The sequence below is a fragment of the Penicillium psychrofluorescens genome, assembly GCF_964197705.1.
Source record: "Penicillium psychrofluorescens genome assembly, chromosome: 2".
Taxonomy (NCBI): Eukaryota; Fungi; Ascomycota; class Eurotiomycetes; order Eurotiales; family Aspergillaceae; genus Penicillium; species Penicillium psychrofluorescens.
The window spans coordinates 2,373,104-2,386,350 of record NC_133440.1 but is presented as its reverse complement, the minus strand read 5'-3'; the positions used below and the strand labels follow the sequence as shown (position 1 = coordinate 2,386,350).

At 52.9% G+C, this 13,247-nt stretch overlaps 5 protein-coding genes across 5 annotated transcripts; 4 read left to right on the top strand and 1 right to left on the bottom strand.

The window, feature by feature from the left end:
* Nucleotides 1-116: 116 nt before the first annotated feature.
* PFLUO_LOCUS3093 (Ubiquitin- modifier 1) lies at nucleotides 117-564 on the top strand (the record flags this gene model as incomplete). Its single annotated transcript, XM_073780303.1, has 3 exons — nucleotides 117-169; nucleotides 228-392; nucleotides 447-564. The coding sequence occupies 3 exons, from the start codon at nucleotides 117-119 to the stop codon at nucleotides 562-564; spliced, it is 336 nt and encodes a 111-aa protein (XP_073637171.1).
* Nucleotides 565-641: 77 nt separating this feature from the next.
* Nucleotides 642-2,841, bottom strand: PFLUO_LOCUS3092 (uncharacterized protein; the record flags this gene model as incomplete). The annotated part of the gene is made up of 10 exons (XM_073780302.1): nucleotides 642-887; nucleotides 945-1,121; nucleotides 1,179-1,553; nucleotides 1,604-1,723; nucleotides 1,773-1,880; nucleotides 1,929-2,009; nucleotides 2,061-2,230; nucleotides 2,304-2,401; nucleotides 2,472-2,507; nucleotides 2,570-2,841. 10 exons carry the CDS (start codon nucleotides 2,839-2,841, stop codon nucleotides 642-644), a joined length of 1,683 nt encoding a protein of 560 aa, XP_073637170.1.
* Nucleotides 2,842-3,621: 780 nt separating this feature from the next.
* PFLUO_LOCUS3091 (translocase of outer mitochondrial membrane) lies at nucleotides 3,622-4,810 on the top strand (the record flags this gene model as incomplete). Its single annotated transcript, XM_073780301.1, has 3 exons — nucleotides 3,622-3,930; nucleotides 3,995-4,642; nucleotides 4,703-4,810. 3 exons carry the CDS (start codon nucleotides 3,622-3,624, stop codon nucleotides 4,808-4,810), a joined length of 1,065 nt encoding a protein of 354 aa, XP_073637169.1.
* Nucleotides 4,811-7,695: 2,885 nt separating this feature from the next.
* Nucleotides 7,696-9,190, top strand: PFLUO_LOCUS3090 (glycogen synthase kinase 3; the record flags this gene model as incomplete). Its single annotated transcript, XM_073780299.1, has 6 exons — nucleotides 7,696-7,741; nucleotides 7,810-7,982; nucleotides 8,042-8,125; nucleotides 8,185-8,533; nucleotides 8,582-8,980; nucleotides 9,057-9,190. 6 exons carry the CDS (start codon nucleotides 7,696-7,698, stop codon nucleotides 9,188-9,190), a joined length of 1,185 nt encoding a protein of 394 aa, XP_073637168.1.
* Nucleotides 9,191-10,106: 916 nt separating this feature from the next.
* PFLUO_LOCUS3089 (Nuclear cap-binding protein subunit 1) lies at nucleotides 10,107-12,984 on the top strand (the record flags this gene model as incomplete). Its single annotated transcript, XM_073780298.1, has 7 exons — nucleotides 10,107-10,173; nucleotides 10,256-10,350; nucleotides 10,434-10,540; nucleotides 10,593-10,860; nucleotides 10,918-11,813; nucleotides 11,876-12,057; nucleotides 12,113-12,984. The coding sequence occupies 7 exons, from the start codon at nucleotides 10,107-10,109 to the stop codon at nucleotides 12,982-12,984; spliced, it is 2,487 nt and encodes an 828-aa protein (XP_073637167.1).
* Between the last annotated feature and the right edge of the window lie 263 nt (nucleotides 12,985-13,247).

Here is a 13,247-nt window from a genome sequence, read left to right as displayed (position 1 = left end):
GACCTTTTTTGCGGAAGAAAGAACTGGCTTATCGATAAGAAGTCGGTGTCCCGCCCATCCCCTCGTCTGCCTCGACTTTCCTTCAACTCTGCAAATAATCTCAGTCATTCTACGCCATGGCTCAATCTGCACCAGAAGACGGAGAGATCTCCATTGCCGTTGAGTTTACGTATGGCTAACCCCCCCGTGGATTCATGAGAGCCACTTTCTGACTTACGTACGCACAGTGGGGGACTGGAGCTGCTTTTCTCCAACGAGCGCAAGCACAACGTCACCCTACCAGCTAACTTAGACGATGGCGCCCGGCCTGACATCGCCTATCTGCTCCGTTACTTGGTCGACAATATTATGCAGGATCAGCGGAAAGAGATGTTTATCATGGAGGACAATGTGTACGTGGATTGGGATTCCATTGGTGATACCTCAAGAGCTGATCTTGTCTACAGTCGACCGGGTATTCTGGTGCTTATCAACGATGCCGATTGGGAATTGGAGGGCGAGGAGAAGTATGAGCTGCAGCAAGGAGATAATATTGTCTTTGTCTCGACACTACATGGAGGCTAGATTATCATACTGGCATTGTGATGAAAAAGAAACGGGGCAATGGGATAATAGACACAGCACAACTTAGGGACAGCCAACTAGACGACATCTTCGACGTGCTGCTGTGTGAGCTCGCGAGGTGTACGAAGTCCACTAGGAGTTCGAAATCCACTCGCCGGGGTTGCAAGGCCGGACTGCGGGCTGCCCAGTCCTTGAATGGGCGACATCATTCCGCTTGGGGGCACCGGAATCTTCAAGTCCTCAGGGGAGTCTGGCACGATACTTTCAGGGAGATCTGGAATATGGATCCTCTGCGCCTCGTTCTGATAGCTTTCGGGAATGATCTGGACCACTCTGAGTTAGCCACGGCTTCACCATTTTCGTTCTCAAATGTGGTTTACCTCAATGATCTCGTCCCGAGGGAATTCTAAGAATGGAATATCTGCCGCGTTGCAGGCCATCAAGTAGCCGTACAACACTCTCAGTACGCTTTCGTGCGCAATGATAAGCAGGTCATTCTGCTCTCTCTCCAGCTCCAGGATGATGGGCTCCAGACGAACGGCGAGGTCATGATATGACTAGCACACATACACAGTCAGTCATCGCACACAGTATATGGGTTAAGAATCACGTACCTCCGCACGAGGATACCGGTGATGGTAAGGGTCCAGTTCATGTTTGGCAACCTCATCCGGGTATTCCTGCCGGATCCGCTTCTCGGACATCTTCTCGCAGACTCCCGGTTTTAGTTGACTCATCTGAGACCTTTGCCGGACTTTGTAGCCATTCTCATAGAGGTACTGTGCTGTCTCGACCGTTCTGCGTCTTGTAGATGTCCAGACCTTCAATGGTCTCAACTCAGGCTCCGGTTCACCTCGATCAAGCAGTGCCTGCTTTTCCAATTCTCTGTGAGCGAGTAGGCATTCGGTCATTTTCTTGGCGTAGTCTTCTCCCTGTTCGGACAAAGAAACATCGGCCTTGTAAGAGTCTGCCCCTACTGACACACCAGCCTGGATACAGGTCAGTTTAACTGCCTAACCATGCATGGAAAATCACGTACTCGCGCAAAGTAAGTCCGTCGTGACTTGATGTGGAGGTTCAGAAGATAGAACACGATGCGGTTGGACAAATACCCAAAGCTGCAGTTGTTTACGATCAATCGCTCGCCTGCGTTCATCATCTATGCTGGATGAGTATGCCAATCGAACGAATCAACTAGATTTGCATACCTTGATGTAATTCAAATCCTTTTCTTCCATGGTCTGGAACTGGGGAATTCGAGAGGAGATGCGTGCCAAATAGTGCTTGATAGCATCCTCGGAGTTCCATCCAACATACTAAGACAGTCAGTTCGTGCTCTAAGCAATATTGAGGCCGGTACCCACGTCAGGAGAAGATATCTTCACCCTGCGAACATTTTCCTCGATAATACGTTCGTCGTCGCACCAAGACTCGATGAATAATGTCTGTCTGGAGTGTCAGTTTAGTACCATATAAAGTTAGATGCTTCTGCCCACCTCGATGTCATGTTTTGCGAATTCCTTTGCCAGTGAGCGCCGCCCGGAGGCCAATGGATTCACGGCATCATATATCGCAATTTGCCCCTTCTCATTATTCAGAAAGTGATAGATGTCTTCTCGACATTTCCTCACAATCTTTTGGCGCAGAAGAACGGATGATGCAGTCGCTGCACACATTGTTAGCAACGGTCCCAGTGAACCATCCCATGACCCAGCCGCAAGGACCAAAGCAGCACTTACCGTTGACAAAAAAGTAGTCATCTGGCATATCCTCGCCAAACGGGATTGTGGCACGACGGTAATCACCCAGGTGGAAAATTCTGGTTTTGACCCCAAGCCTAGAGTAGCCTTTAGTTAGTATAGTGTCTGCCATACTCACAGTAATGTAATTAATCACAAAATACTTACCATCGAAGGTATCGGGCTAGAGCTACGGAAATATGCCTATCGAAAATGCCCTGGATCAGTCGTCTTGAACGATGTTCATATTGGGGTGATGGCCGTACGTTTTCCCGCGTGCGGGTAAACCGACAGTGATGATCACAATGCGACCGGAATGAAAGAGTCGGCCGGATTCTGTGCTGTACAGCTGGGCCGGTGCCAGTTCGGCCTTTTCCGGCAAGTCATGGATCGCATCGACAAAGGTGGAGGACTTGCGCCGAAATTGGGGAGAGTTGGCCACAATCTCGGCCGTGCTACCTGACGTCAGCTCGAAGGTACATGAATAGCAACTGGCATCTCCCAAGAAAACAGTCTGCCAGTGGGTACTGTCGACCATAGGTAGATTGTAGTCTGGACTTTCTGTACCAGATGGGGGGCACGCATCGGAATATCGTGTCCATTTGGGGGGAGAAGGAAGCAACTTACAGTAGAGTATCCATGCTAGGATGCAGATCCCACTGAGCGTGGAAAAGAAGGATCGCTAGGTATATATATCAAATGCCCGTAGTGAGGCCTGCAAGGCAGCTCAGACGAGTAAGAAAAAACAGCCAAAGAGGCCGATATCCAGACGGGGAGATGTTTCGGGTATGTCGCAAGCAAAGCAAGGCACGAGGGTTGGGGCGGTATGAGGTGGACTACGCCGTCCGACCTCAACTGTTATCTGCACAGGTGGAATCTCCAAGAGGATAGATGCCCGGATGAACAGGTCCCTCAACAAAAAAAAATTCTTTCTGGGCGCAGGCGTGGACGTTGGTTTATCTACTTCCAGCTCATTCTTGTGTCGCCCCGTGATCGCCCGGTTGGCTTACCTAAACCCGGCGGACGGCAGCAACCAAAGACGCCAAACAACAGGTGACCGGGATTTTTCTCGACAGTCCTTGTTCCCTCCTGAAGTGTCCTACCCCCAGAATACCTCTTTCCGCAACATCTCTGCTGCTCATCTGAGACGTTTGTTCGTCCCAGATCTCTCTCTCTGCCCGGGCTGGTCTCAAATCTTGTCTTTTTCTTTTTAATTTTTTGGCAGCCCTTCTTCTCCGCAGGTTTCGACAGACTCTGTGCTCCGGCATCGCGTGACGACACAACAAGCAATCATTGACGATCAGCACCTCCGATCAAAATGGCCGATCTATCATCTCTCTCCTTTGTCACCGACAACCCCGCCGCCGCGGCTATCAAGGATGCATACACCTCGTTCGCCGAGCGAAGGGCGCTGCTCAATCTGCCCAATCCCGGAACTGTGGACAACATCGCGCGGGAGGTCCAGAAGGAGGTCATGCTGTCCAACTTCATGTTCTCGGGTCTCCGGGCAGATTTGACCAAGGTGTTCGGCATGTCTCCCCTGTTCCGCGTCTCGCACGCCTTCTCCATGGGCTCGTCGGGAAATCTGCCACCGTACGCTTTCTCCGCCATGTACGGCAGCCCCAAGGTAAATCTTCTTACTCTCTCATTCGATTCCCATTTTCTGGTCTAACTGGATATTTCTGCAATAGATTTTCATGCAAGGCAACTTCGGCAGTGATGGCTCTCTCGCCGCGGTCTACAACTGGCGTTGGAACCAGTCGTTGGTCACCAAGACCAACGCTCAGATCATGCAGGGTGGCGCTCAGGGCCTGCTCCAGATTGACAACGACTATACCGGCTCCGATTTCTCCGCATCTCTCAAGGCATTCAACCCGTCCTTCCTGGAAGGTGGTCTGACCGGCATCTTCGTGGGCAGCTACCTGCAGTCCGTCACCCCCAGCCTGGCTCTTGGTTTCGAGGCAATCTGGCAGCGCCAGGGTCTCAACGCTCGTCCAGAGACTGCTCTTTCTTATTGCGGCAAGTACAAGGGTGAGGATTGGATTGCCACCGCCCAGCTGCAGGCTCAGGGCACCTTTGCCGCCACGTACTGGCGCAAGCTCTCTGAGCGGGTTGAGGCCGGTGTCGACATGAACCTCCAGTTCTCTCCCAATGCGGCTGCCCTTATGATGGGCGGTCCCAGCCGTGACGGGACCACCGCGATTGGTGCCAAGTATGACTTCCGGGCTTCCTCATTCCGAGCTCAGGTCGATAGTGCCGGCAAGGTTAGCTGTCTCCTGGAGAAGCGGATCGCCATGCCCATCTCTCTTACCTTTGCTGGTGAGATTGACCAGGCCAAGGTAAGCACATTGTTTCAATGGACTGAAAGCAGACACTAATGACTTTTTTTTTTTTTTTAGCAATCCGCCAAGGTCGGCCTCGCGGTCTCGCTCGAGATCGCTGGCGAGGAGCTGATGGAGCAGCAGGAGAAGGCCGATGCTGCCAACATCCAGCCGCCGCCGTTCTAAGCCATTCCGGTTCGATTCCGGATTGAGCCGTTCTCTTCCCTCCCCCATCACTCTCCCGATCTAATCACCTCTTCACCTCCCCTGTTTTAGTAGTTCTCTTCGCTGTCCGATGTCTCTCTTCCCTCGGTATATCCCGCTCGGAAATCCGGTTCCAGGCGGCAACTGTTTTGGCGCCATGGAGATGCACACCTTTTTGCCCTGTATAGATTCTACGTTTGTCTTTTGTTTCCCCCCTCTTTTGGTCCCGTGTCTTCTTGTTACCCATTTTGTGTTTCTGCCGTGGGATTGCGAGGGATGAGATGAGATGCATGGATGGGGACTATGGAGAGTGCTGGGTATGGTTTGTTGTCACATTATAGACGGGTCAATGTAAAACAGGTCTGAACCATGAGTATCACGATTGTAAGAATTCCGGTCTGAAGAACTAGGCGTATGGTCAGTCACCTGATGTACCGCCTGACCGTAATGCCCGGCCTATTATCAAAGCGGTGATCGGTGCAGTCAGTCCGAGCGGATCCTCTTGGCCCATTCGCAGCAACCAATGCGAGGCCCACTATCCATCCACTTCCGGCACCTCAGTTATGCACAATCCCAGTGCTGGAGCAAACCGTTCACCCTTCCCCCCCACTCAATCAATGGTCAAAGTCTGTCGGCAAAAATTACTGACCCAGGTCCTGGATCGTGAGATAATCGGCCGGATTTTGTAGACTGTAGTGTCATCCACCCTGACATCATTACCGTTTCGCTTCCCCTGTCCCCGTGATTCACTCTCCATGAAACGAGCGAAACGAAAAAAAAATTAGTTCCCGGCTTTTTTTTTGGTTGCTGATTTCGGGACTGGCTGCTTTAGAAAGGGGTCCGAGCTCCCCCCCTCCCTCCTCTAATAATCCGAATTAATCCTAGACGAGTGATTATTTATTATTCTCGTCCGTTGGATGGAGGGATGGGTGTATTGGGGTGTCCACCTTATTATTTCCTGGCAAATCCGATGCCCGAAGGATTAAGGCACACGGCCCTTGTTTCGGACAATCTTTCTTTTTTTCGAGATCGGTGAGATCCCGCGCCATACATCGGACCCAAGCAAGGGACAAAGAAGGATTGTGTAGGATTTGTCGGCCGCTATGACATATTATGAGCTTCAGGCACATCATCTCGCGCGGCTGGAATTCTTTCGACATGCCCCCGAGGCAGATCCGTCGCGCATAGATTTGGATCGTCGCGAACGAGGTAGATCCCATCCAATTGGACAATTGGCCCTACGGGAGAAATCATCCTGAATGAAACAGGGCTCGAGCTTAAAAGGACATGCCCATGGCGAGCTACGGAGTAGAGGGATTATTATTACATGTGGTGCCGCGAATAGTCAATGCTTTGAGGACGGTGCGTCCATACTCGGTAGTAGCATCCGGGACTCGCAATGGCAGCCCGGGCGCGGATGTCACACCCGATGTCCGGTGAAGAAGATGGCGTGGACCATGTGCACGACGGAAAGGGCCGTCAATTCTTGCCCTTGAGATCATGCCGAACCTGGGAACCGTTTCTTTTGCGGGCTCGGGCTGTCTCCAATCAGGGCGAGTCGGACGACTGACAGCGATCGGCTGAGGCTGGGAGCTGCCAAGACAAACAGGCACCACCACCGCCCAGCCCCCAGGGCGGGTGGTGGTCGTCGTAGGTCGTAGGGATCAAAGGGGACTATGATCATGTCCTCGTACGCGGCAACATGAGAAACCCCGAGTCCAGGACGTCGGAATCCAGCGTGGAGCAGCCGTGGGCCGAGCAATCCGAGAATCATTACTCAACGGTGGACGATTCGGGCCAGGTGCATCCCAATACATACATAGCAGAACAGAATCAGGAACATGGTGGTCCAAGCTCCTCCGGAAGTGGCTTTGCCACCAACGAGTCAGGTGCGGTCTGTCTCGTGACACACCAGGTGACCTCCATCGAGGAGCCAATGGCGAGTGTTCCTGTGAAAATCACGCGGGTCACCAGACAGCGGACCGTATGATGTTATTCTCGGTCGGTATAGTGAGTCGAGGGGCCGCGGAGGTCGTCTAGGAGGCAGGAGAGGAGGAGACGGTACATACAATCCAGGTTGGGTTCAGCGGTCAACGGCAGCTGCAGCGCCGTGCAGTGCGCGGACAGGAATGCAGTTCAGTCCGGCCGTCCAGTAACTCGTGTATTAATTACCGCCGATGATATCATCGCAAAGGCGCCGGTGATACGGTACAGTACGCTCGAATCCACTCCGGCCTATACTCACTCAGTCCTATCATTTCCTCGCAATTCCCCTCGGTCGGGTTCTTCTTTTCGAGTGGGATTTGGGTTTGGTCTCGACAGTAGTTAGTGACCTGATCCTCACTCACCCACCCCCCGCTGGCCTGCCCCAAAATACCCACGCCAAACCCACCTAACTGGCAGTCATTGGCCGAACCTCGTGATTTTGCCCCGTCTGTTTCCTGCCTCCCTCTTCCACTGCTCGCTCTCTCTCTCTTTCCCTTCCCACTTCGTCCTCTTTCCTTTCCCTCTCTCTCTATCTCTGTCTTCTCAGTCTTCCGCCCGGTTTCCCTCTAACCCTTCTTGGCACTCGCACCTCCTGGTGTTATTTTCCTCTCCTTACCCTTTCTACCTGACCTTACCCACCCCCCCCCCCTCCTTCCACACCTCCCACCTTTCCCCCCCCCCCTCCACTTCTCTGCTCTATCATCTCATTATCCGCTCGATCTGCTGCTCCACCGTCACTCTGCCCAAAACGGACGCCCCAACGTCTTTCCTTTCCCTTTCCCGCCATCCACTCTTGAAGTGCAGTCCTCCTTCCCGATAATACTTACCCTCTCGACACTCCCCTCCCCGCCGCCTTGCCGTCATCTCGACCAACCTCCGTGATGTCACAGAGTCGGCCTGGGTTGTTTCCGAGTCTGCGCATGGGTGGTAAGATCACAGTCCAATTGATTTCCTTCGCCTATCGACCCTCACTAACACGCTTTCCCACCGCACAGAGGTCATCCGCGAGAAGGTCCAAGATGGACTGACGGGGGAATCCAAGGAAATCTCGTACACACAATGCAAGATTGTGGGCAATGGTTCGTTTGGTGTGGTGTTCCAGACCAAGATGTCCCCCAGCGGCGAGGACGCAGCCATCAAACGAGTCCTGCAGGATAAGCGGTTTAAGGTAGACATTCGACACACGCACAGGGTTGGGTCGGGGTTGTCACTGACTCGTTGTGATAGAATCGTGAGCTGCAGATTATGCGGATCGTGCGACACCCCAACATCGTCGAGCTCAAGGCCTTTTACTACTCCAACGGCGACCGGGTATGCTCCCCGCCGCCTGACCAGGCCCCCTGCTGAACTGACTGACAACCCTCTCACAGAAAGATGAAGTGTACTTGAACCTCGTTTTGGAGTACGTCCCGGAGACGGTGTATCGCGCATCGCGGTACTTCAACAAGCTCAAGACAACAATGCCGATGCTGGAGGTCAAGCTGTACATCTACCAGCTGTTCCGGTCGCTGGCGTACATTCACTCGCAAGGGATATGCCATCGGGACATCAAGCCGCAGAATCTGCTCCTGGACCCCAACACGGGTGTCCTGAAACTCTGCGACTTCGGGTCTGCTAAGATCCTGATCGAAAATGAACCCAACGTCTCCTACATCTGTTCCCGCTACTACCGCGCGCCCGAGTTGATCTTTGGCGCGACCAACTACACAACCAAGATCGGTACGTGAATCCCCCTTTTAGATCGGTCGCATGCTAACCAAACTCTAGATGTTTGGTCGACCGGCTGTGTGATGGCCGAGCTGATGCTCGGACAACCCCTCTTCCCTGGTGAATCGGGCATTGACCAGCTGGTGGAAATCATCAAGGTTCTCGGAACCCCAACGCGCGAGCAAATCCGGACTATGAACCCCAACTACATGGAGCACAAGTTCCCGCAGATCAAGCCGCATCCCTTCAACAAGGTGTTCCGCAAGGCGCCCCCAGAGGCCATCGATCTCATCTCCGCCCTCTTGGAATATACGCCTACGCAACGCCTGTCGGCTATTGAAGCCATGTGCCACCCCTTCTTCGATGAGCTTCGGGACCCCAGCACTCGGCTACCGGATTCGCGTCACCACAACAACCCGGCCAAGGAGATGCCCACGCTCTTCGATTTCTCGCGACATGGTACACACCATTCTGTTTTTTTTTTTTTTTTGTTTTTTGTGCGGTACTTGCCTATCTGCTAACACTGCTACTACAGAGCTGTCGATCGCGCCCTCGCTGAACAACCAATTGGTTCCCGCTCACGTACGGCCGGCTCTTGAGGCCCAAGGGCTCGATATCGACAACTTCAAGCCTCTGACAAAGGAGGAGATGATGGCACGCCTCGATTGAAGTTGGCATACACACCCTGAGTGAAATGTCTATCTGTTGATTTGCTGTCTGATGTGACAGGGGGTCGACTGCTCTGGGTCGGTGAAACACGAATTTTGCTGGACTTATACCTGGATCCAGCAGCATGGAGAGGAGTTGACACGGAAGGAGGCGGAGTATGAGTGAAGCGAGTGGAACCTTTCAGCGTTTCGTTGCAAGGTTTATGACGAATTTCACGCAATGATGGGAGGTCATGGCCTGGAGTTCTGGAGGTGTCTGAGACAGCTCTTTCGGAGGAAAAAGTGATACCCTTATCTGTGCGAGTCTGTCTGCGGGGGATTGCAAGACTGCATAGCTTCGTCTCTCTCAGTCATGGGGAAGGAAACTTGGGTGCGGCAAGGATGGTCTTCATCACCGACTGCATCAGAGATCTTGAAGATTTCTTTTGGGATACACGGATTGCACGGCGGCGCCTGGCCCGTGGAGTATAGGTGTTGAATTCCCTCAACTTGCAGTACTAGAAATCCCGTTTGTTCTTCCCTTTTGATTCGCGTCCTTGCTATCTTTTTTCCCCTGTTTTTTTGGTCTGTGTTCCCTTTTTATTCTCTTTTCTTATTTCCCCGATATCATTTGTCCAGCGCCCTTTCATGGCGACCAGGACCACTCTGGTCGATTCCCGATGAGCTATGTGTCCTTGTTCCATCGCACGCAGACGGTTCTCTCAGTTCGCTCTCGTTTCCAGTAAAGTAGTTGTCGGTAGTGCTGCGCATAGTGTTCAACTGGTCGGACCGGAATAACCCAGCCTCCGAGCGCCCATTGAGTTTCCCAAACCCCGAAGCTCCCAGGCTTGTCTTTCGCATTCCTGACTGCTTCCTCCGCGTGGGACAGACACTCTGCTTTGGGAACATCTGGATCTCCCGTCAATTGGGCCCCCACAATGGCTGACTACGACCGTCGACCCTATGACCGCCCAAGAGGGGGTGGCCGCAAAAGGCGCTACAGAGGTGCGTGTTGGGCTGACCTCGGAGGGAACTGCGCGACGTGGATGAGAATGCGCCCTATGCTGACAATTCAACTGCTCGACAGACGACGATGACGATGATCACCGTCCTCAGCGACGCAGATATGAGGAGCCGCTCGTGGTTCAGGTCCGGCGACAACTGCTCACCCTCGCCGAATCGGTACGATCCCTTTTCTGTCCGCCCGCAATATTGCTTTCTGGTGTTTTATCTTTCAACTACTGACAGTGGATCTTACGGGTTAGGCTGCGCGACGAGTGGAGGACGATGTGCAGGGGATCGCGAAGACCGTGGTGGACAACTATGACGACGAGGAGCTGCGCGAAACCTTTACCAACATCTCCATTGACCTGTCTGTGCTGCTTTGAAATGTCTGGGTTGGATGTCTACTGACCTTGTGACAGTGTCCTTGAGCAACCGATGAAGATTCCTTTCGTCGCCACGACGGTCTTGTGTGCACACGACCTGAAACCCGAGCTTGGAACGGAGGTCATCAACAAGGCCGGTGATGCCCTGCAAAAGTACATTGGTTCGGGATCGTGGCGTGAGGTCAAGCTTCTCCTTCGTTTTCTGGGTGTCCTGCAGCCTGCATTTGAGGGAGAGGGTATCTTCCCGCTGCTAGAGGAGCTGTTCTCTCGTGCGGTGGATCTCCAGACGGCGTCTTCGGAAGATGTAAGTGTCTCTGTCTTTGTTTAGCTGTTCGCAATAGACTGACTCGAACGAATACAGCTTCTTGGACTGGAGCTTGTGAAGATCATCCTCTTCACGATCCCTTTCGTGATGTTGTCCCCCGCTTCGGGCTTCGACTCTCAGGCTTCTGCGCTTCTGGAGAAAACGGATGTCATTGCTTCCACTCCGCATCCCCTCGTGGATCTAGTGAATACCTTTGGCCCGGAAGATAACCAATCACCCGCTGGTCAAAGTGTCATCAGCCTGCTCCAGACTCAGCTTCAAGGTGAGGCCAGTCGGGGTTGGGAGCTCACCTGTCTTCCCCGGCCCTGGAAGCATCTGCGTGATGATGAGACTGGTGAACCCAGATTGCTTGAGAATGTGCCAAAGATTGCCTTTCCCCATGTTACGGTTCCTAACCCGGTGAAGAATGGAGCGCGGACTCTTTTCCCGGAGGTCTATCTCTCCGTCTACGCGGACCAAGAGGTGGACACTGTCCCTTCCCCTTCGGACATCGCTTCGTCACTCTTGAGAGACGCGCTGGTCGATACCATCAATCTCCTCAGCTTCAATCGGGTTGCTACGGCCAAGTTCCTCATCGATGTGGATTGCTACTTTCCGCCCCATATCTTTGTGAAACGTGCGACGCCTTTCGATCGGATGCGTGAACTGGCGCCGGAAGACCGAGCGTGGAAACCCGAGGACGTGGCTGTGGATGCGGTCTTCTCTCAGTTGTTCCAGCTGCCTGCTCCGGAGCACAAGCTCGTCTACTATCACTCCTTGCTCACCGAATGCTGCAAAATTGCTCCGGCGGCAATTGCGCCCAGCTTGGGTCGTGCAATCCGATTCCTGTATAGCAGCGTGGAGACGATGGATTTGGAACTCACCTATCGTTTCTTGGATTGGTTCGCCCATCATCTTAGCAACTTCGGCTTCACGTGGAAATGGAGCGAATGGTAAGGAATTTCGTGGTTTTACTTGTCGTTTCTAAAGTATTCAAGACACTGATTTTTTTAAGGGTCGACGATCTTGATCTGCCAATTGTTCACCCGAAGATGGCTTTTATCCACGGTGCTCTGGACAAAGAAATTCGTCTTAGCTTCGCGCAACGAATCAAGGGTACCCTTCCGAAGGCGTATCAGTCCTTGATTTCAGAGGGCAAGGAGAAAGATACACCTGAATTCAAGTATCTCGCTGAGAGTAAGTAACAAGGTTCTTCTTATAAGTGGTTGACGGCTGCTAACTTGCATTGCAGTGACGCCCTATTCCAAGGAAGGGCAAGAGATCATGCAGCTCATCCGCAAGAAAGCTAGTGACGAGGAAATCCAGCCTATCATTGTATCCATCGAAGAGCAGGCCAAGGATTTGGGGGTGGAAGACCCCAAAGTTCCGTCAACAGATGCTTTGGTGACATCGATCTGCTTCGTCGGGTCTAAGTCGCTGTCGCACGTCCTGTCGTGCATTGAACGAAACAAGGAACGCCTCTTATTCATCGGCCAGGAGTCACCACGTGCACGCTGCCAGATCATAACCTCTGTCATGGAGTACTGGACAGACCAGCCCGGCATTGCCATCAATATCGTCGACAAGCTGCTCAACTACACCATCCTCAGCCCTCTTTCTGTCCTGGAATGGGCTCTCTCCGAGTCCATGGAAGCCGGCACTATCCTCGCAAAGACTCACATCTTTGAAATAATTACCGCCACCGTCGGCAAGGTCACCAATCGCATGCGCCAGATTGTTGCTGCTCGCACCCAGCCTACCCTGTACGAGCCCCAGCTCAGTGTTCTGGATGAGACCCTCTCCCGCGAGCGTTCCGACATGCAGGCTCTCTTCAAATTCATTGAGGACTCCATTGTCTCTGTTGCGGCCGGCAGTAACGACGAGCAAATGGAGCGCGGCGACGGCAGCGGCGATCTGCCTGAGGACGCTATAATCCGCCAATGGGGCCGCCGCTGGCTCCGTGTCTTCCGCCGCAAGGCCGCTGTCGAGGACTCTTTCATTACCGATGCCCTGGCTAACGCTACCGCCGTCGGCACTGTCGCTCCGCCTTCTGCGGAATCTGACATGCCGGATGCCCCGGCTGATGCGGGTGCCGATGGCGATCTCGACGTTGCTGATGCTTAAATCTTGCTTCGCCGGGGGCGGATGAGACCAATCGTCTTCTTCTCATTTGACCGTTGAATCAACTCCTTTTTGCTTCTGTATTTTGTCATTTCAATGAATTCATGTCGTGGATGGAGAGAGGGCAGTTTTTTTTTTTTTTTTTTATTCCTAGCCCTAGGCTTTGTATACTATGTAGGTGTCGAATATGTGCGCGTCAGGCAAGAAAACAACATACTAGGGACAAAAAAAAACCGAAATGAAACCAGCAACGAAATTCCACTTGT